This window comes from Barbus barbus, assembly GCF_936440315.1.
Source record: "Barbus barbus genome assembly, chromosome: 4".
Classification (NCBI taxonomy): Eukaryota; Metazoa; Chordata; class Actinopteri; order Cypriniformes; family Cyprinidae; genus Barbus; species Barbus barbus.
Genome location: NC_136732.1, coordinates 27,276,577 through 27,298,259, shown reverse-complemented (window position 1 = coordinate 27,298,259; position 21,683 = coordinate 27,276,577). Strand labels below are relative to the sequence as shown.

The 21,683-nt window shown below is 39.5% G+C and overlaps 1 protein-coding gene across 1 annotated transcript in view; it reads right to left on the bottom strand.

The window, feature by feature from the left end:
• LOC306868806 (voltage-dependent P/Q-type calcium channel subunit alpha-1A-like) overlaps nucleotides 1–21,683 on the bottom strand; it is a gene marked incomplete at its 5' end in the record, with an annotated part of 121,158 nt that overhangs the window by 89,896 nt on the left and 9,579 nt on the right. The window contains 2 exons of the mRNA XM_079415185.1: nucleotides 6,512–6,651; nucleotides 6,837–6,942. Of these exons, the coding sequence (XP_079271311.1) occupies nucleotides 6,512–6,651; nucleotides 6,837–6,942 (246 nt within the window). The remainder of the gene's footprint in view (nucleotides 1–6,511; nucleotides 6,652–6,836; nucleotides 6,943–21,683) is intronic.

Sequence of the window (21,683 nt, the reverse complement as noted above, 5' to 3'; positions counted from 1 at the left end):
TTCCATTTTAAAATAATTATGACACTTACATATTTCCACTTTATATACATAACTGGACAATCTGGACAATGTCAAAACTACTGCCATGATTTTCTACAGTAAAATTCAAAACTAAATGTCTGCAAAAAATATCAGCCTTTTCTATGAAATGCCTTGTATTTTATAACCTTCAGCACATGGCTTATAATGTATAACTTGAAAAATAAAACTGTCAATCCCGTTAGAATAAACCATATCTTTTTTCATAATTATATGCCTTTGTTATTATGTTAAAAATGTACTTTGATTTGCCTTGAAAAGGCACAAAGCTATTTATTTGTCCAACAAATCGTTTGCAAATATATCAGCATTAGATTACAAAATGCCTTTCATTTTTGTGACCTTATCTTGAGCACAAGGTTTATAATGTCAAAAATCAACCCTGTTACCTTTTCTTATAATTATCTGTCCTTGTTAATGTTATATTAACCTTGAGCTGCCTTGAGAGGACACAAAACTATTTATTTGTCTAACAAAACATTTAAAATCTTACAAAAATTTACTGGAAAAGGCACCAGGTTCATAGAATGACACAACTGTGAACTGCATGAAAACTCACTACACACATCTACACTCTTCAGGCAAAATGCAGTACAACTCAGAATATGACAACACTGAGAATCAGTTCACTGCTGATGTGACGTCACATGATAAATGTTTTGGCCACACATACCTCCTGCACATGCTTCGCAACACCCATCATGCGTTAAACAACCAATAACAGCACATGAGACCCAGTAGTGTGCTAGCAATAATGCTAACTGATCTACTATGGACGATCAATCAAGCTTGTGGATTGTAGGTCAAGTGGCAATATCTGTCTGAGCCAACCAATTAGCACCTCTGCGGTCAGTCCTAGTTCTCAAAATTACAAACTAAATAGGATGAATGAGTGAATTTGATGTGCAAAGAGAAGGATGGAAAGGCTACAGCTAACATGCAGGAATCTATACTGCAGGAGGATAGGCAGTGTGGACATAATAACAGTATAGACTAAAATTCACTGAATTTTTTAACAGAAACACATATGTCAGAAGTTTCGGTTCAGTTTTTTTTTTTTTTTTTTAATTATGCTTTTATTCAGCAAGGGCGTATTCAGTTAATCAAAGTAAGCGTAAAGACATATAATGTTACAAACATGTATTTCACTAACTGTTCTTTTTAAGTTTCTATCCGTCAGAGAAACCTGAACAAATGTATTAGGGTATATTATGAAGTACATACGTTTTTAGCATTAATAATTTTAAGTTTTGTCACGAATCAGGTTTATGATCTTCCATTCACTCACCACCAGAGGTCACCCGCTCACCACATGGACTCTTGCACTACACTACTGTTGCACTTCCCCCCCGGACTACAGTTCCCATCATCCATTGCACTGATGACACACACACACACAGCTGAAAGCACTGATTACACAGTTGATTCCTATCAAACGCCTTACTTAAGCCATGGACTTCCTCATTCAGATCGCTGAGTATTGTAAGCACATATCGCTACCCTAGCTGATAGCTACCTTACGGAGACAGTCACAGTCTTGCCATTTCGGATTTTGTTTTCCCCTGCCCGGATTATTGCTCGCGTACCTGGATTATCTCTTTTTGCCTTGCCCTGTTGGATACTGTTCGCCGATCGTAGACCCACGCTTGTCCTAGGAATACTCTTTGTCTTGCATCATCTATGTCTGTTTGCTGTGTATCGACCAATGCTTGTTCCATAACCACACCTTTTAATAAAGCTCTGCAGATGGATCCGCACACCTCACGCTTCTGTCACTCCATTAAAAATTGAATCTTAAGTCTTGAGAACCAAATCAGCACATTCAAATAATTTCTAAAGGATCAAGTGACACTGCAATGTACTTTAAGTAGAAAACTATTTCAAATTATAATACTATTTCACAATGTTACTGTTTTTACTCATTTTTTTTAAATAAATTCAGCCTTTGTGAATTTCTTAAAAATAAAAAATAAAAAAACACTATCCCAAACCTTTGAACAATAGCATAAAGTGCATCATCATCATTTGGCAAACTGGTGAATATGAATTACAATCTGAGCCTAATTATCAGCATCTACTGTTCTGATTATTTTGCAACATAAACTTAAACATAAAAACCTTTTCACACCAAGTCCAGTGCTAATAAGGAAACTAATTTGTAGAAAAAATGTGTTAAAAAACAAAAAACAAAAAAAGCCATGTTAATGCTTAATGCTTAAAGGGTTACTTCACCCCAAAATTCAAATTTAGTCATTAATCACTTACCCTCATGTCGTTCCAAACCTGTAAAAGCTTTGTTCATTTTCGGAACACAATTTAAGATATTTTGGATGAGAGCCGGGAGTCTTGTGACTGTCCCATTGACTGCCAAACAATTAACACCAGAAAAGTAAGAAAGACATCGTCAGAATAGTCCATCTGCCATCAGCGGATCAACCGTAATTTTACGAATCTATGAGAATACTTTTTGTATGCAAAGAAAACAAAAATAATTATTTTATTCAACAATTTGTCTCCTCTGCGTCAGCATAGCGCCATTTTGGAGCGCATCTGCTGAACGCAAACAGTGTATGCAGTTTTGTGTCAGCCGCACTACACGGATATCTTTCTAAGTTTTTTACGTTTGATTTGAATGAAAACAGCATATCCTTTCTGGGCCTTGAACGTGTCAGTTGCATTGCTGTCTATTTGGGTCAGAAAGCTCTTGGATTTCATCAAAAATATCTTAATTTGTGTTCTGAAGATGAACGCAGGTCTTAAGTGTTTGGGATGACATGAGGGTGAATAATTATAGACAGAATTTCCATTTTTTGGTGAACTAACCCTTTGTTGAAAAATGTTGAGCTAAGGTGGATTTTTAATAAAATTTTACATCTTGATGTGAATAGATCTTATTTAAATACAGTTTTTTACAATCGCTATGACAATTTTTTCAATACTTTTAACAATTTTCCTAAACTCTTAACGCAGTTAGCACAACATCCGATTGTATACGCTATACAATTAATGCATTTCTTGTTGTTTTGACACAAAATGCATGCAGTTAACACAAATTTAAAATGCTTGAACTTCTTTTACACACAAGCTCAACCAAGACCAAAACAATAGATTTTTACTGCCAAATTTACAAATGCTTTCACACTATATGTCAGAACAGATAACATCATATTCTAAACCTAACTTATAGGCTAAAGTCAAAGTGAACAGCTTTTCATATTGTGAATTTGAAACACAAATATATCCAGTTTTTTATTCATTAAAGAGAAACAGCTGCTTGCAAATAGATAATGTTTTGCAAATATATAAATTACAGTTGATTCCCAACACACTAAGGTGTTGAGATTCTTTCAATTACATGACCATACAGTATACAGTAAAAGAGGACCTCTTTGGGCTGATCTTGTGTTGCAAAGTGCATTCCTGCATAAATGTGAGATTTTAGAAGATCTGCATGAAAGACTCGTGCCAGAGGTAGAAAGGGGACAGGTGGGAGACTACTTGTCACTATATGTGATCACATGGAACAATGTGGCATTCCACCATTCCCGTGCAGTCATAGACTGGTTTGACACCCATCAGAGAAGGATGTCCATTTTCCTTGCCCCTTACTCCACTTTCCTCAACCTGGAGATGGAAGGTTTTTGACCAAATGTCCCTCCTGGATGCAATGGATGCTGCATGCCAAGACATCACAGCTGAACACTGCCATAAGGCATACCAAAAGACACCTTGCCAGAGAAGAAGATATCAGGTGTAATCTGGATGAGAACATGTGGCCAAATGCAGAAGACCGGGCAGATTAGAAGATTACTTTTTTATTTCTATTTTATTCTTGTGTGGCTTTTTCTGTTTGTATATTTTGTACTTTCATATAATAAATGGCAAATGTATTGCATATTTTTGTTATCTTGCAGTAATGTCCTGTTGCAAATAAAGCCTTTACTTCAGTAATTCTGTCTCTGTCTTCTTTTTTCACAAACCGTACATTCTATAAAGCTACACTGAGATGGGTCATTCATTTTTTGTATTGAATTTTTGTAGCAAAAGAAACAAAATGCATATATTTACCAAACCCAATGAAACAAAAACGTAGAGAACACAATTTATGATTAATAAAATTTTGTATTCTATAAAGGCAGATCTGACACATAAAATAATGCAGTTTCTGTAATTCCGTCTGATGTTAATGTTTTTATGATATTGTGCAATGATTGACTAAATGTTCCTGTTGGACGAGAACATGTGTTAGTGTTTTGGAATAATTATTTGATTTTGAAACATGTTTGCAGTGTTTTGTTAGACATAGTATATTGTGTTAGTGTATTATTGTATTTTGAAAATTAGTGTTGGAGTTTAGTTTACAATGTGCGATTTTGAGCATGGAATTAACCGTTTTGCGAATTGTGTGTTGTAGCGTTAAGAGTTTAGAAAAATTGTTAGGAGAATTGAAAAAATTGTCATAGCGATTGTAAAAAACTGTAAACGGAGTGTCTATTTACACTAAGTGCAAATAGCCCGCCTTGTTGGCAGAGGCTATTTACATTATAGCTCTTCCCACCAACAAGTGATTGCAACATTACGAAATACGATTATCAAATATCGGTTCCAGTGGTGTAGAAGGTAAAGCACATGCCATTGTCTTTTTTTTCTCCCTTTTCAGATCTCATATCACATCAGAAAGGTATTTATTTTCAATAAAAATTAATGTAATAATCAAAATGTTTAAAATAAAGTAATGGGTAAGGTTAGTGTAGGTATAGGGAGGGCTTTATTGCCCCAATACCGTGGCATCCATTTAATTATTTGAATTAAAATTATAATTTACATTTAATATGTTATTATTGCATACTGTTTTATAATGCACTACAATACTGAGGTGCAGATAATTGCCACTGTTTGCAATAAGTAGTATAAATAGCAGAAAATCTTGCTATTTTAACAGTGTAAATAGAATCTATTGCTATTTGCACTTAGTGTAAATAGCATCTATCGCTAAGAAAACATGCTATTTTCACTTAGTGTAAACAGACTCTAATTTCAATTTACACAGTGTAAATAGCTGCTGCCTTAAATAAAACAAACACACTAACTTTCGTTATGTTTTGTGTAAGCACTTTGCAAACCTAAACTCCTTACAGCAAATGGATACTGTCAAGATACTTTCACCAGACTCTAAGATACTGGAGTAAGAGGACAACAATCTAGGTAAAGTGTGTCTAACCAACAGATTTTCTTCTGCTCATCCCTCCTCCCTGGGAAAAAAAAAAATTGTGATTGTCTACAGCCCTGTGCTATCCCATCATCCTTCCTCCTTGTCTGTTTCTCTTTTTTCTGTCTTGCTCTCTCTCTCTGGTGACATTTGTAGCATGTCTTCACCGCTTGTATCCGCAGCACTGCTCTGATCTGGGCTCACCATGAGCTCATTAGGTCAGGAGAACACAACATCACTTGCTGTGCAGTCACAGCTGACATACACACACGTCTACACAAACACATGCAGAATTCATGGGAAAAAATGGCAAAACATTCACTCATTTTAGAACAGAATATAACACCAGGCAATTCGCCATATTATGTGCATGTTTAAAACACCAACATAGTGATATTAAAAAGTTTGTGGGGTAAATTCACTAAAGAGTTGCACCACTTTTGCACCTGCGTCGTCTTCACTAGCCACCTGTAATCCAGTTTAACCAGGCATAATCTGTGCTGGTTTAGCACTGCATCAGGTGTATTTAAATTAACTCATTGTCATTATTTTCAGCAAAAACACACCTTCTTTCTATGCAAATTAGGCTCATTATAGATGCTATCTGCCTGGTGCAATTATTGTTATTATTGCACATGGAAAACAGGTGGCATGGACGGCAAGTGCTTGCAATTTTGATAGTACTGAGTACCAACTCAATTCGGACTGCTGTGAAACAGTGTCATGGGTTTTTGCGCAGACACTCTGTGAACACTGATACTGGCATTCTTAAAAGAATAAGTGTCTTCAATAGCATACTAGTTTGTGTTGTAGTATCAAAATTAGTATGGAGAATTTGGAAATTTCCCTAGTACTTGTACCCGATTTGTATAATCTTGTAGTGAATCAGGTGCTAAAACAGTGCTAATAAGTATCAGTTGGCGCAATTTATTTGGTAACACTTTAATATAGGGACCAATTCTCACTATTAACTAGTTGCTTATTAACATGACATTTTTTTTTAAAATATTGGCTGTTTATTAGTACTTATAAAGCACATATTCTACATCCCTAATCCTACCCAATACCTAAACTTAACAACTACTTTACTAACAAGCAGCAAATTAGGAGTTCATTGAGGCAAATGTCGTAGCTAATGGTTTGTTAATAGCAAGAATTGGACCTTAAAATAAAGTGTGACCATTTATTCACAAAATTTATTTATTCATAGTATGTCACTTCACTTTATTCTTAGTGAATGCTGATGTGTTTGTTCTGACTTACCCAGTAAGCACCACTACAAAGTCCATGACATTCCAGCCATTACGCAGGTACGAGCCCTTGTGGAAGGCAAAGCCCAAAGCCAAGATCTTAATGCCTGACTCAAAACAGAACATGCCGATGAAGTAGGGTTCTGTGTCCTCCTGTGAGAGAGAAACACAAAGGGACGAATAAAGAGAAATAAGAGTGTGTAAACATGAATTATCCACTGGATTTCTGCAAAAGGATTGATGCATCAGAGACCGGTTAGTTCCTGTGTTTACATGGCTTCTGCTATTACAATATATACGGAAACAAAGAAAGACTGATCAACACAACCAGAACTCACCAAGCGCTCGGACATGGGTGTCTTGTCACCGTCTGGAAGGTGCTGTTCCAGGGCCAGGACGATGCAGTTAGCAATGATGGTAGCCAGGATCATGTACTCAAATGGAGTGAGAATCACAGGTCAAGGAAAACGTTTAAAACAACATGAATGTTACAACAGTTTTGCAAAAGACAGTAATTTACAGGCTGCTCAAGCTGACATTCCAGAAAACATATAATATAAATATAGTAATAAATATAACTTCATATTTAAAAACATAATATTAAATGATATATACAATCTTGAAAAGGACCACAGTTGTAAATTCAATTACTATTTAGTATTGTGGAATTTATGTATAGATATATTTTGCAGCTTCTAAAGAGCAGTACTACTAAAAATGTTTTATGATCTTATTTTTAAGATTTAATCCCTTTATTTAAAAAAAAATGCTAAACAACTTCCAGATTCTTTAAGGGGTGTGTAAATTTATGAGCAACTGTACTGGCTCTCTAAACCTCTGTGAAGAATCAATACATCTGATACTGAGAGGGCAGACATTCAAACATTCGCCCTAACCTGATTACTTAGCAAAATCACATTAAGCCCCTTGCGCTAAATACAGGTCAAGGAAAAATGCAGCAGTGGTTTTACAGAATCAAGTCTAACCTCACTGAGAAAATGCTTCACAAAGCGAGCGTAGCATCATGCTCACCCCGTATGGGCCAAAAGACATCTCGCACCATCTCCTCGTATGGCTGGTTGAGCCTGTGGCGAATAAGCTGGTATTCATGCTGAAGTAATACATGCTGTGGATGAGTATAAGTCAGGCAGATTCTGTATGCTTTAAATGACCTCATCACTCGCCGCTCATATTTACTGCAGGCCAATTTGTGTATGCATGCATGTGTGTTGAGAGCCAGCACGAGCTTAGAAGGTTAGAGCCTGCTGTGTGATTCAAAGTGACATGCCTCTTTGGCTCAGTATACACAAGAACTTAAGGGTGGGTAGGATATGATATAAACACACACTCACACACACACATACACACCAACAAGCTCTGTTACAAAACCTAGAGAGCTATGCAGATGGTATTTTCAAATCGTAACAACAGAAGTAGCAACAGATTTTTTATTTTGTATTTTGACATACATGCAAGTGATGGCTCATTGGGGACTTGATTCTATGCATTGTTTGTTAGTTGAATGGGTTTAAGTGGAATTCAATGTGGTTTAAGCAGAGTAAATGACTGGATAAGTCCAACATACATCACCAGAGAGAATTAATTGGAAGACGGAGTTATGATATTTGGAATAAAAAAAAAATAGTCAAAAAACAAACAAACTTTAATTTCATGCCTGCCAGTGTTATTTTATTATCATTATACTACTATAGTTGTTATATATTAATGTTAATGTTTCAGTCATTTTGTTTTTGACATTTTTATTCATATCTATATAGTTTTATTCTTTTTATGTCAGTTTTAATTTGAGTTATTTTAGTGATTCAACTTAAATTAAAAACTAAAGTATTTTTTGGTCTGTTTTTTTTTTTTTTCATTTTAAGAAATGTTTTAAGAAAAATGCTCTTATGGTTTTAGTTTAATTTTAGTTTTAGTTAACAATGTTAGCCCTTATGCTGATTGAGTATCATATATTCGTTCCTGATGCAAAATCTTTACCAAAAGGTAGGCAACTTGATTTTGCCGCTTCCTAAGAATATCACGTTCGCTTTATGACTACATGACATGATCCCAGAATGCATTGCAGTGAACTCTTTCCAGAGAGAAATGTCAATTAAAATGATAATCCATTTGATACCAAAAAATTCCTATTTAAATATGTCTATTTTTATTTGTGTGTGCTATGCAGTTTTATGGCTTGTTTATGTCTTGAATTTACTGAAATACAATTCAAAAGAAATTCAAAGCAGGCAATGCATTCTGGGAAATTAAGTGTCCTTCCAACAAAGTTCACAAAAAATACATTATACCTATAAATCTTTAGACTTTCGAGCAAGTCATCCTCAAACCAACATTTAAAGTTTATCTCGACAAACATATCTTTTCTAGTTCAAAATTATGGTTAAATAAATTTCTTTTGATTTTCCTTGGATTGCTTGAATGACACCGCTCACATCACAGTGGCCTGTTGACCTCCACAGACAACAATCAAAGTGAACAGGTTGTTGTGTGTAAAACAGCATGTGACGTTATGGAAAAAAGGAGAATTATTCATTTTAGTGTGGCATAAGATGAAATATCTGTCGAGGCAGCGAGAGAAGGAGAGACCTGGCAGGCTTTCAAAGGCTCTGTACAGTAAAGACTCCAGCTCTGCTAATACCCGGCAGTCCGTCCAGCATTACAACACATTAACACCCTCAGTGCCTTTTAATTAGCCTGCCTGGCTTCTGCTCCGAGTGTGTGTGCATGTTTTTCCACATGCATGCATAATAATATCAGTGTTGTTGTGTGTGATCATTCTAGTGTCTAATTTAAATATTACTCTTTGTGTGAGTACGTGAGTGTGTGCGCAAGTGTATGTGTTTGTGCGCCCGCCGGGATGGTATGATGAAAGCAAAAGTGGCGCACTCTTCCTCTGTCTCTAGTAGGGTGGATGAATGGACATCCTGTTCCCGCTCTAGAGGCCCGTGTGTGTGATATGGCCGCAGAGTGTGATGTGGCCGAAGCGTGTGTTTTGGTGCTTTGAAGACCCGTCCCGCTCTCACTCTCTTGCATTGTGAAAAAGGCACCCATTTAAAGACAGGATGAAAATGAGACAATGCTATGATGAGAAAACTTTAATTATGAACCCTCCTTCCTCCCTCTGCACAACACTATATATAGCAGTGCCACTGAGATAAAAGAAAGCGGGAGACAAAGGAAGGGAGAAACTGTCCTTACTTTGCCTGTGTGCATGTGTTTAAAGCAGCGTTGGTGATGCTGGGCTTGTGAACGCTATCTGGATGCTCTGAGAGGTCATTCCTGTTAGGAGTGAGATGACAGCTGGTACAGGAGGTCATGACGAAAAATTTCATAATGCAGGGGTCTTAACATGGTAGGTTATTCTGTTGCCTGTTAAGATACCTTGTTTTCACTGAATTCTATGGCAGCAGCGAATGTATCCTTTGTGGAAAAAGCAATTGGAGAACACAATGTGCAGAGATTAGTGGACAAAAATACATCCAGGATGCTGGATGAAGCAAAGAAAATGCTGATTGCAAATATACTTTTCAATTTTTAAAATATAATTACAGTTCGTTTCATGAAATGATTTAAAATAAACTAGCTAGGAACAGCTAGTAATTTTGCAAATTTTCTCTAGAATTGCACTACCATTCAAAAGTTTGAAATCAGTTCCTTTTAATACTTTTATTAAGCAGAGATGCATTAAACTGAAGAAATTTATAACATTACAAAATATTTCTATTTCAAATAAATGGTGGTCTTTTGAACTTTCTATTCATTGTATTCCAGAAACGGCTAAAAAACACATCTCTTCAATCTACACTTGACCTTCTAACACTAGCACGCTCTATTCTGTTTCTAGACTAATTACTTGTTTTCTTTTTATTAAAAAAAATATTTTTATTTATTATAAAAAAAAATTGACCCTCTAACACTAGCGTTCTCTATTCTCTTTCTATTCTATCTTCTTGTTTTCTTTTTAATTTATTATAATTATGTTTATGTTTATGTTTACAGCATTAGACTAACCAAGACTTATCACAGCACTTACATATTGTTGCTATTTTGTTGGTTTTGATTGTATCTGTTGTCCTCATTTATAAGTCGCTTTGGATAAAAGCGTCTGCTAAATGACTAAATATAAATGTATTCATCTACTAAGCAGCACAACTGTTTTCAATACTTTCAGTAATATAAGAAATGTTTCTTGAGCACTGAATTCTGAAGGATCATGTGACACTGACGACTGCGATAACTGCTGAAAATTCAGCTTTGCATTAAATAAATAAATTACATTTTAAATTACATATTCAAATAGAAAACACATATATACATAAATAAATAAGTTGCAGCTTTGGAGAGCATATGACGCATATGAGCATATGAAAACATTACCAAAAAAAAAGAAAACCTTACCGATGCCAAACTTTTAAACAGTTTACATGTCAAGTGCCCTTCAAAAGTCCTGCACTCATCTTTTCCCTGTGAATCTGTTGTTCTCACACACTCCCAGCATCCTATGCATCACGTCAATCTCTCATTCTCTATCCCTTCATCTCTCTGCCCTGTCCCCTCAGCCGGCTGCTCCCTCGCTCTACCTCTCCCACTGAACCTGTGCATTCATCATCTCCCTCCATCAGCCCATCTTCATTCAGCCGAATGCAGTCTGCACCGTCAGCACGGCTGTCTGACACACCACTCCACAGAGCGATGGATGGAGAGAGATGGAGAGACAAGTTGAGACAAGAAGACTGAGTGAAGGAAAAGAATGTAATCTGCAATGGGACCAAAAGACAAAAAGATCCAGATGAAGGTGGAGCACAAGCACAGGGAAGCATTAAACAAGAGAGACAGATTTTTACAGTTTTAAAAATGTTGATGGACTAAAGTTGCAAAAGTTTAAGTTGGCATGAAATAAAAATTCACCTATTTAATGACCTTTTCAACTGCATGTGATTGATGTTTTTGTAAATTATTGATCTGTTAATGTTTTAATTTTGACCTTATAATCTTTGATTCCAGTGAAATGACAGAGTTCTCTCTGGTGATGTATGCTGGACTTCTCCAATCATTTAGTTTCCATTATTTTCCAGTCTTCTCTTGCGTTATATTGAACTTATATTCATACTTCTTTGTGACCAGTGTTTTGATTTGCTCTCTCCTCCGTGTTTATCATTTATCACCGAAGCTTACCAGAGTATGACAGTTAGAGAAAGCTAGAGTTTACAGTTTATAACGTTTTAAATATGAATATTATTTATACATAAATGCATCGATTCCACCATTCTGTGAGCGTTCATGTTTGCTGTTGACAGATTTTCTGTTAAACAGGCACATTCTCTGCTCAGCTTTTTGCTTTATGCAATCTGGCAACCATTCACACTATATATATCACACATATCTCTGCAGAGGCACCATGATCTCAGCACTATCTGACATATAGTAAATTGGAGTTCAACGATCTCCATTAGAGATATTTTGCTTAAATGAAAGTGTCATTTTGTTAAGGAACTGTCGGACACAAAGGTAAGTATTTCAAGTGATAATATTTATTAACAGTCTTGGTGATCTCCCAGCACCGGTGGATGATGTGAGAACAGGTGAGTGGTGATTCTCCGTGAGTTTGGTGATAGATCGTCAGGATTCTAACCGTCCCTTTCTTAACTTGCAGGTCCGTGGTGAACCGGAGTTACTTCGAGCTTGGGGAAGATGGTAGTCACCAGGAGCTGGTTCCTGAGAGCGGGGTGGATGAAGAGGAACAAGGCAGAAGGTAAGTATGACAGGTAGGGAAGTACAGGAAGTATACTCAGCCTAGTAGCTTCGTAAGCGGTCTCTCCTTGTAGTCACAACAAGATCACAGATCACAGGACAACTGTGTGAACTGAGGACGGTGCTCTTATTGAGGGTGGTGATAGTAGCGGTGATGAGGTGCAGGTGAAGGTGATCAGAACTCAGGTGAGGCGGATCGTGGTAATTGGTTTTGTGATGAGCCTGGCCGTTCTGTGACAGTACCCCCCTCTCCACGGCCTGCTCCTGAGGGCCGACCCCGGCGTCGTGGTGGTCTACCTCGGTTTCGTGGAGCAGGATGGTTTGGATGGGTGGCATGAAACTCCTCCAGTAGAGCGGGATCCAGAACATCATCCCTGAGGACCCATGAGCGTTCCTCGGGGCCGTAGCCCTGCCAGTCCACCAGATATTCCAAACTCCCACCACGGCGCCGGGAATTCAGGATCTCATTGACCTTGTAAATGGCGCCGTCGTCGATGATGAGAGGGAGAGGGGGTTCCTCGACCGGACCAGGCTCTGGGGAAACAGAAGGAACATGAGGTTTGAGAAGTGACACGTGGAATGTGGGATGTATCCTATAATGTGAAGGTAGTTGTAATTTGTAAGTGACCGGGTTGACCTGTTCCAGAATGGTGAAGGGACCAACGAATCTGGGACTTAATTTGCGGCAAGGCAGGCGCAGCCTGACGTCCCGTGTTGACAGCCATACCTTTTGACCAGGTAGGTAAGTCGGTGTAGCAGAGCGACGGGCGTCAGCGGAGATCTTCTGTCTGCGCACTGCCTGTTGTAGATGGTGGTGTGCCGAGTCCCAGACTCCCTCGCTCTCCCGGAACCAGTGATCTACGGCGGGCACGTCGGAAGGCTCACCTGACCAAGGGAAGAGGGGAGGCTGGAAACCGAGTACGCACTGGAAGGGAGTGAGTCCAGTGGATCCTTGCCGGAGAGAATTCTGGGCGTACTCGGCCCAGCCTATGAACTGGTTCCAGGAGTTCTGGCGACTGTGGCAGAAGGTTCTCAGGAAACGTCCTATTTCCTGGATTTTGCGTTCAGTCTGCCCGTTTGATTGGGGATGATATCCGGAGGTTAAACTGATGGTCACACCCAGGAGAGTGAAGAAGGCTTTCCAAACCCGAGAGATAAATTGAGGTCCCCTATCGGAGACAATGTCTTCAGGGATTCCATAATATCGGAACACATGATTGAAGAGTAACTCAGCCGTCCTCATGGCTGTGGGTAGTCCTGGTAAGGGAAGAAGTCGGCAGAATTTAGAGAATCGGTCGACTATGACTAGAATGCAGGTATTGCTATCGGATGGTGGCAGGTCGGTGATAAAGTCGACTCCCAGGTGTGACCAAGGACGGTTGGGTATGGGTAACGGTACTAGTTTGCCTGAAGGAAGATGACGGGAACTTTTTGAAATGGCGCAATCTGGGCAGCCCTGAACGAACCTTCTCACGTCCCTTGCCATATTGGGCCACCAGAAGCGATCCTTTAGCAGCGAGAGAGTGGCGTTGGCCCCTGGGTGGCCAGTACCAAGTGAAGAGTGTGTGGAGTGGATGAGGGGTGTGCGCTGAGTCCGTGGAACATACTGGTGTTTGGGAGGACAGCCCGGCGGATTCGCTGGAGGTGCCTCGGAGACGACTGGTGGAGAGGTCCAAATGATGGGGCTTGTGATAATGCCAGCAGGAAGAATCCCTTCGGGTTCCTCGAGTATTTTTTTGGAGGAATACATGCGTGATAGGGCATCTGCCTTGATATTGCGAGAGCCGGGGCGATAGGAGATCTTAAAATCAAACCTTGCGAAGAACAATGCCCATCGAGCCTGGCGAGGGTTGAGCCGTTTAGCCTCTCGCAAGTATTCAAGGTTTCTGTGGTCGGTGAGTACCAAGAAAGGATGAGATGCCCCCTCCAACCAGTGTCTCCATTCCTCCAACGCTAGCTTGATAGCTAGCAACTCGCGATCTCCGATGTCGTAATTTCTCTCCGCCGGGCTGAGTTTTTTGGAAAAGAAGGCACATGGATGGAGCTTGGGAGGCTTCCCCTGCTGCTGAGAAAGTACCGCACCAACTCCGGTGGTGGAAGCGTCTACTTCCACAATGAAGGGTAGGTCTGGATTGGGATGGATGAGGAGTGGTGCGGTAGAGAAGGCCTTCTTAAGGTGATTGAAAGCCTCCGTAGCGTTGAGGTCCCAGGTAAGGGATTTGTTATTTCCCCGAAGAAGGTCAGTGAGTGGACTGGTGATTGAACTATAGTTGGCAATGAAGCGGCGATAGAAATTGGAAAATCCTAGGAACCGTTGAAGTTCCTTTATGGTAGTGGGACGTGGCCAGGATGAGATAGCTTCCACCTTCCTCTTGTCCATGCGAATGCCACCATTGCTAATGATATAGCCCAGGAAGTGCACGGAGGGTTGGTGGAAGAGACATTTTTCGGCCTTGAGATATAGTTGGAACTTGCGGAGTTGTTGGAGGACCTACGCAACGTGGTGGCGATGTTCGGCCAGGCTCCGGGAGTAGATTAATATGTCGTCGATGTAGACAATCACAAAACGGTGGAGAAACTCCAGGAGCACCTCATGCATAAAGCTCTGGAAGACTGAGGGAGCGTTGACAAGCCCATAGGGCATAACCCTATATTCGTAGTGGCCAGTAGGGGTCACAAACGCGGTCTTCCATTCATCCCCTTCTCTGATGCGAATGAGGTTGTACGCGCTGCGGAGGTCCAGTTTAGTGAAGATGGTGGCATCGCGGAGTTGCTCAAGAGCTGCTGGGACAAGAGGAAGGGGATAGCGATATTTTATGGTTATGTTATTGAGCTTACGGTAGTCTATACAGGGACGGAGGCCTCCATCCTTTTTGGCCACAAAGAAGAAACTGGAAGCAGCAGGGGAGGTTGATGGTACGATGTATCCTTGATTAAGAGCCTCCTTAATATACTCCTCCATGGCCTTCTGTTCAGGCAGTGACAGGGGGTATATCCGACCCCGTGGTACTGGCTCACCCGGAACGAGGTCAATAGCACAGTCCCATGGCCGATGAGGTGGTAGGCGTGAGGCTCTTTTGGGGCAAAAGACATCACGGAAGGAAACATAAGCAGGTGGCACCTCAGTAGATTGCTGCTCCACAGGGCTTTCCACGGAAGTTGAGTAGAGCGATAACTGCTTTGAGCTCTGGAGTCTAGGTAGTGGTAAGTGCGGGAAGCAGTGTGGGAAGCAGCTCGAGCCCCATTTTAGGATTTCCCCAGATCTCCAGGACAACACGGGGTTATGTTTTACCAGCCAGGGCAGACCCAAAATGATGTCGACAGTAGATTCCTCAAGCACCAGCAGATGGATAGATTCCTGATGAAGTAGACCCACCCTGAGCTGTAAGGGTCCTACACAGTGCTTAACTAGACGGTGTGTGAGAGGGGTACCCGTTATTGTCTGGATCTGGTAGTTAGTTTCGGTCGCAATGGTCGAGAGGTGGAGCTGTCTGCAGAGCTTCCCCGAAATGAAGTTCCCTGCTGAGCCGGAGTCGAGGAGGACGGTAACTGGCAGTAAATCAGTGTCGAGGATTAGATTAGCACAGGTAGTTAGGGGATTCATCTTGGGAATGTCGGGCTTGAGGCCACTCACCAGCAATCTAGGTGGACGCAGGGTGCAAGTGAGGATCGTATGTTCCTGGCTGCCACAGTATAGACACAGTCCATTGTTTATACGTCGCTGCCTTTCCATGGGGGATAATCGAAACATGTCTGTCTGCATGGGTTCGGCGGTGGTGCTGACCTCTGGCTGGTGGTTGGGAGGAGTGACAATGGCTGCGGTAGCATTGGTATCCGATGAGCAAGCCTTCATTTGATTGGAGCAGTGGATGGCGAGCTGTATAAACTTCTCCAAGCCATGTGAATCATCATAGGCGGCTAGATGTAATCTCAAATGGGGATTCAAACCTTGACGGAAGGCAGTTATTAAAGAGGGCTCATTCCAGCCGCTCGCAGCGGCTAATGTGCGGAACTTCAGGGTAAACTGGTGGATCGGCATAGACCCCTGTCGAAGTTGATACAGCTGTTCACCGACTGAGGAGTCCCCGGGAGAGCTGCTGAAGACCTCTCTGAAGTGGGCGACGAACTGCGGGAAGGACTGCGTGGCGGGTCCTGCTTGATGAAGTATTGTCTCTGCCCATCTTAAAGCAGGTCCCTTAAGGGAAGTGACCACAAACGCTATTTTCGCTTGATCCGTGAGGAACATCTGTGGATGTAAGTCGATGGTTAATGAACATTGTAATAGAAAGCCAATGCACTCCTCGGGATCACCTGAGTAGGGCGCTGGTCGGGCCATGGGACTGGCGAACATGACTGGAGAAGAAGCGCTGGCGATGGTGGAGACGGGAGTGGGAACTGATTCTGGCAAGGGTGATGAAGCTGGACGGGTTAGAATTCTTTTGAGTGTGTCGACTAGTTCCTGAAACGGGTCTGGAACACTCATCTTGATGCCGTCTTGGTCCGATCTTCTGTTAAGGAACTGTCGGACACAAAGGTAAGTATTTCAAGTGATAATATTTATTAACAGTCTTGGTGATCTCCCAGCACCGGTGGATGATGTGAGAACAGGTGAGTGGTGATTCTCCGTGAGTTTGGTGATAGATCGTCAGGATTCTAACCGTCCCTTTCTTAACTTGCAGGTCCGTGGTGAACCGGAGTTACTTCGAGCTTGGGGAAGATGGTAGTCACCAGGAGCTGGTTCCTGAGAGCGGAGTGGATGAAGAGGAACAAGGCAGAAGGTAAGTACGACAGGTAGGGAAGTACAGGAAGTATACTCAGCCTAGTAGCTTCGTAAGCGGTCTCTCCTTGTAGTCACAACAAGATCGGACAACTGTGTGAACTGAGGACGGTGCTCTTATTGAGGGTGGTGATAGTAGCGGTGATGAGGTGCAGGTGAAAGTGATCAGAACGTGGTAATTGGTTTTGTGATGAGCCTGGCCGTTCTGTGACACATTTAGCCAGTCTGTGTTTTGTTATGGATCTCGACTGTATTGTTTGCTATTATGGTTTGCTGATTGTAGCATTACTTGTGCAGCCTCTGTGTGTCAATAAGTCTTTTTTTCCATTGTTTTAAAAGAGAAACATTAATGGAATTTGGAAATATTGAAATTAGGAATTTCTCTGTTATAATATTTGAGAGTAGATTATTCTTACACCAGTTTTCATAAAGTAGACAGGGCGAGTGTATATCTAAAGTCTTTGGTGTTTATTTAGCCTCTAATTGATATCCTGTTATAAATCTGTACACTAGGTAAAATAAACCATGAGTCAATATTATATTGATTTGTGCTTATTGGTAAAAGAGAAACTTCTGATGAAATGTAAAAATAAATGTCCCAAATAACAACAATCATTGGAATGAAAATTGAGCAAAAGAAAAAAAATATGAATTTTAAATATTATACAGTACGATGAAAATTAGAAAAAAATGTGTAAGTTTACACTGACAAAAACTAGACTAAAATGTTCATTTAGTCGGCTAAAACTTGACTAAAACTAAAACAGGACAAATTGACTAAATATGATCAAAACTAAAAGTAACATTTGACACAAGACTACGACTAAGACTAAATTAAAAATAGCTGACAAAATTAACGCTACTTGGAAGAGCCAGGACATTATTTTGTGTTTGTATAAAAGAGGAAAGTCCTATACACCTAGGATGACTTGAGGGTGAGTAAATCATGGGTTAATTTTCATTTTTGGGTGAACTAAGACATACTAATAAAAAATTACAAAGGTTTACAATGTTTTACAATTACAAGTTTTTTTTTTTTTTTTTTTTTTTTCACAAAAACATCAATAACTTGCATTTAAAAAATTGACTTAAGCCTTTTAGAATTCCAGAGATGCTCCCTTGCACTCAGCGCAGAACATTTACAGTAAGTCAGATTTGGCTCATCAAGCATTCCCCACCACTATTAGTGCTGCTTTTATTGAAGAGTTGCAATCTACAAAATCCTATACAAGTAGCGGTATCAAAATGGCTGACAAGTCATATCAGACCTTGGGACACACAGAAGCGAGTTGAAGCAATCAGACTCATGCAGTTATACTAGATGCTAATCCACTAATACAGTACATGAGTGATTCAGTGGGCATGTCAGTCAGTCAGTCAGTGAATGTAAGTGTGTGAGAATCACTGGTGTGGTAATTAGCTGTAGTAGACAGCGAAGCATTCTACAGAGTGACCCGAGAAACCCAGCCAGTGAAATGTAAATATGTATTGATTTCCTCATCTGGCTGTAAGGTCCCAGGCTGTTTGCTTTTCTAATTCTATCTCTTGCATTCTGGCGCTGCAGCCTGAATAATTTATTAACTAGAAACAGCAGTGTTTTTCCCTCTCTTAATGCAGCTATAAAAGATAGGTCTGTAGTTACAAGCACGAACATGCTTTCCATCTCTTTCCCTCACTCTAATCGCTCATTTACCCTTTATATACCCTTAGTGCTCAAAAATCACTCTGTTAGGACAGGATTAACATAGATACCATTTGTGTGTGTGTGTGCATGTGTTCTAGCAGCATAACGAAAAGTGCAGAAGGCTAATTAACTTTATAGAAAGTACTAGGTGGAACATTCCCCTTAATTCCTGTTTTAGCCTACTTATAATCACTCAAGCATGTTAATTTATGAGAGAGAGAATTACGCAATAATTACATATAATACATACACTACCGTTCAAAGATTTAGGGTTAGTATTTTTTTTTAATACTTTTATTTAGCAAGGATGCATTACATTGATCAAAAGTAAAGGCCTTTAAAAATATTACAAAATATTTTGATTTCAAATAAATGTTCTTTTAAACGTTCTATTCATCAAAGAACCCTGAAATGAAGTGTCCTTCCAACAAAGTTCACAAAAAATACATTATACCTATAAATCTTTAGAACTGACCTTTTGTTTCCACAAAAATATTGAGCACCAAAACTGTTTTCAACAGTAATAATATTAATAAATGTTTCTTGAGCAGCAAATCATCATATTATAATGATTTCTGATCATGTGACACTGAAGACTGGAGCAATGATGCTGAAAATTCAGAGGAATTAAACTTTAAAATATATTAAAAAAGAAAGCTATTACTTCAAATTGTAATACAACCCAAATTCCGGAAATGTTGGGGCATTTTTTAAATTTGAATAAAATTTAAACTTTCAAATCACATGAGCCAATATTTTATTCACAATAGAACATAGAGGACATAATACATGTTTAAATATAGAAATGTTATGCTTTTATCCACTAAATGAGCTCATTTCAAATTTGATGCCTGCTGCAGGTCTCAAAAAAGTTGGCACGGGGGCAACAAAGAGCTGAAAAAGCAAGACATTTTGAAAAGATTCAACTGGGAGAACATCTAGCAACTAATTAAGTTAATTGACATCAAGTCTGTAACATGATTAGCTATAAAAGGGATGTCTTAGAGAGGCAGAGTCTCTCAGAAGTAAAGATGGGCATAGTCTCTCCAATCTGTGAAAGAGTGCATAAAAGGATTGTGGAATACTTTAAAAACAATGTTCCTCAATGTCAAATTGCACAGGCTTTGTAAATCTCATCGTCTACAGTGAATAACATCATCAAAATATTCAGAGAAACTGGATAAATCTCTGTGCGTAAGAGACAAAGACGAAGACCTTTGTTGGATGCCCGTGGTCTTCGGGCCCTCAGACGACACTGCATCACTCATCGGCATGATTCTGTCATTGACATTACTAAATGGGCTCAGGAATACTCCCAGAAACAACTGTTGGTAAACACAACCCGTCATGCCATCTGCAGATGCCAAATAAAGCTCTATCATGCAAAAAGGAAGCCATATGTGAACATGGTCCAGAAGCGCCGTCGTGTCCTGTGGGCCAAATCTCATTTAAGATGGACTGTTTCAAAGTGGAAAAGTGTTCTATGGTCAGACTAAGGCTGTGTGGTATATCGAGTTTGTACGATATGTCGATATATTTTTTATAAGCGATACGATATGAAGCAATACCGTTAATATCGATGTACAGTAGTTTGATACGAGCACATCTGAAAAAATATCTAGGGAGGACACAGACTGAACTGCTGCGGCGAAAGCGCATTATAGAATTTGTTCTAAACATGTGACAAGCTTTATATGAAGGGCTTTAAAAAAACTCGTAAGATATAGTAGCTTATAGTTTATAGTTTCAGTTTAAAGTGGCTCACCCCATCAGATGCTGACATAAAGAGCGCAATAACTCTGACTAAAATATACATTTTGCTTAAATATTTGTAGTTGAATAATATATGTGACATATGTACAATTTTAAACCTACAAGTAAGTGTATTTGTATGATAGCACTAACTGTAAACTGTAATGGGGTAATGAAAATAGCCTTTTTACTCAATTAGTCTGTGCTTCTTTATTATTTTCATTTTTAGTTTAGTAAACTTCTGCTTTAAAAGCATTATTTTTGTGTTTAGATTGCAATGTTACACTATTAGAATGTAATGTGATTTAACCCTTTTTTGCACATAATGTATGCCTACATGCTTACATTCACTTTATTTGCTGAATCCAAATAAAAAAATACCGAAATCCTTCCCTTATAATGCAAATCAGGCAAAAAATACAGCGATATTAATTTTTACTTATATCGCCCAGCCCTAGGTCAGATGAGTCCAAATTTGACATTATTGTTGGAAATCACTTACACCGTGTCCTCCAGGCTAAAGAGGAGGGAGACCTTCCAGCATGTTATCAGCGTTCAGTTCAAAAGCCAGCATCTCTGATGGTATGGGGGTGCATAAGTGCATATGGTATGGGCAGCTTGCATGTTTTGGAAGGCACTATGAATTCTGAAAGGTACAGTATATAAAGTTTTTAGAGCAACATATGCTCTCCTCCAGATGACGTCTATTTCATGGAAGGCCTTGTGTATTTCAGCAGGACAACGCAAAACCACACACTGCAACTATTACAACAGCATGGCTTCGTAGTAGAAGAGTCCGGGTGCTGAATTGGCCTACCTGCAGTCCAAATCTTTCTCCTATAGAGAACATTTGGTGCATCATTAAATGAAAAATACGTCAAAGGCAGCCACGAACTCTTCAGCAGCTGGAAACCTGTATCAGGCAAGAATGGGACCAAATTCCAACACCAAAACTCTAGAAACTCATAACCTCTATGCCCAGATGTCTTCAAACTGTTTTGAAAAGAAGAGGAGATGCTACACCATGGTAAACATGCCCCCGTCCCAACTATTTTGAGACCTGTAGCAGGCAACAAATTTGAAATGAGCTCATTGTGTGCATAAAAATAACATTTGATATGGTATCTATGTTCTGTTGTGAATAAAATATTGGCTCATGTGATTTTAAATTCTTTTAGTTTTCATTTTATTCAAATTTAA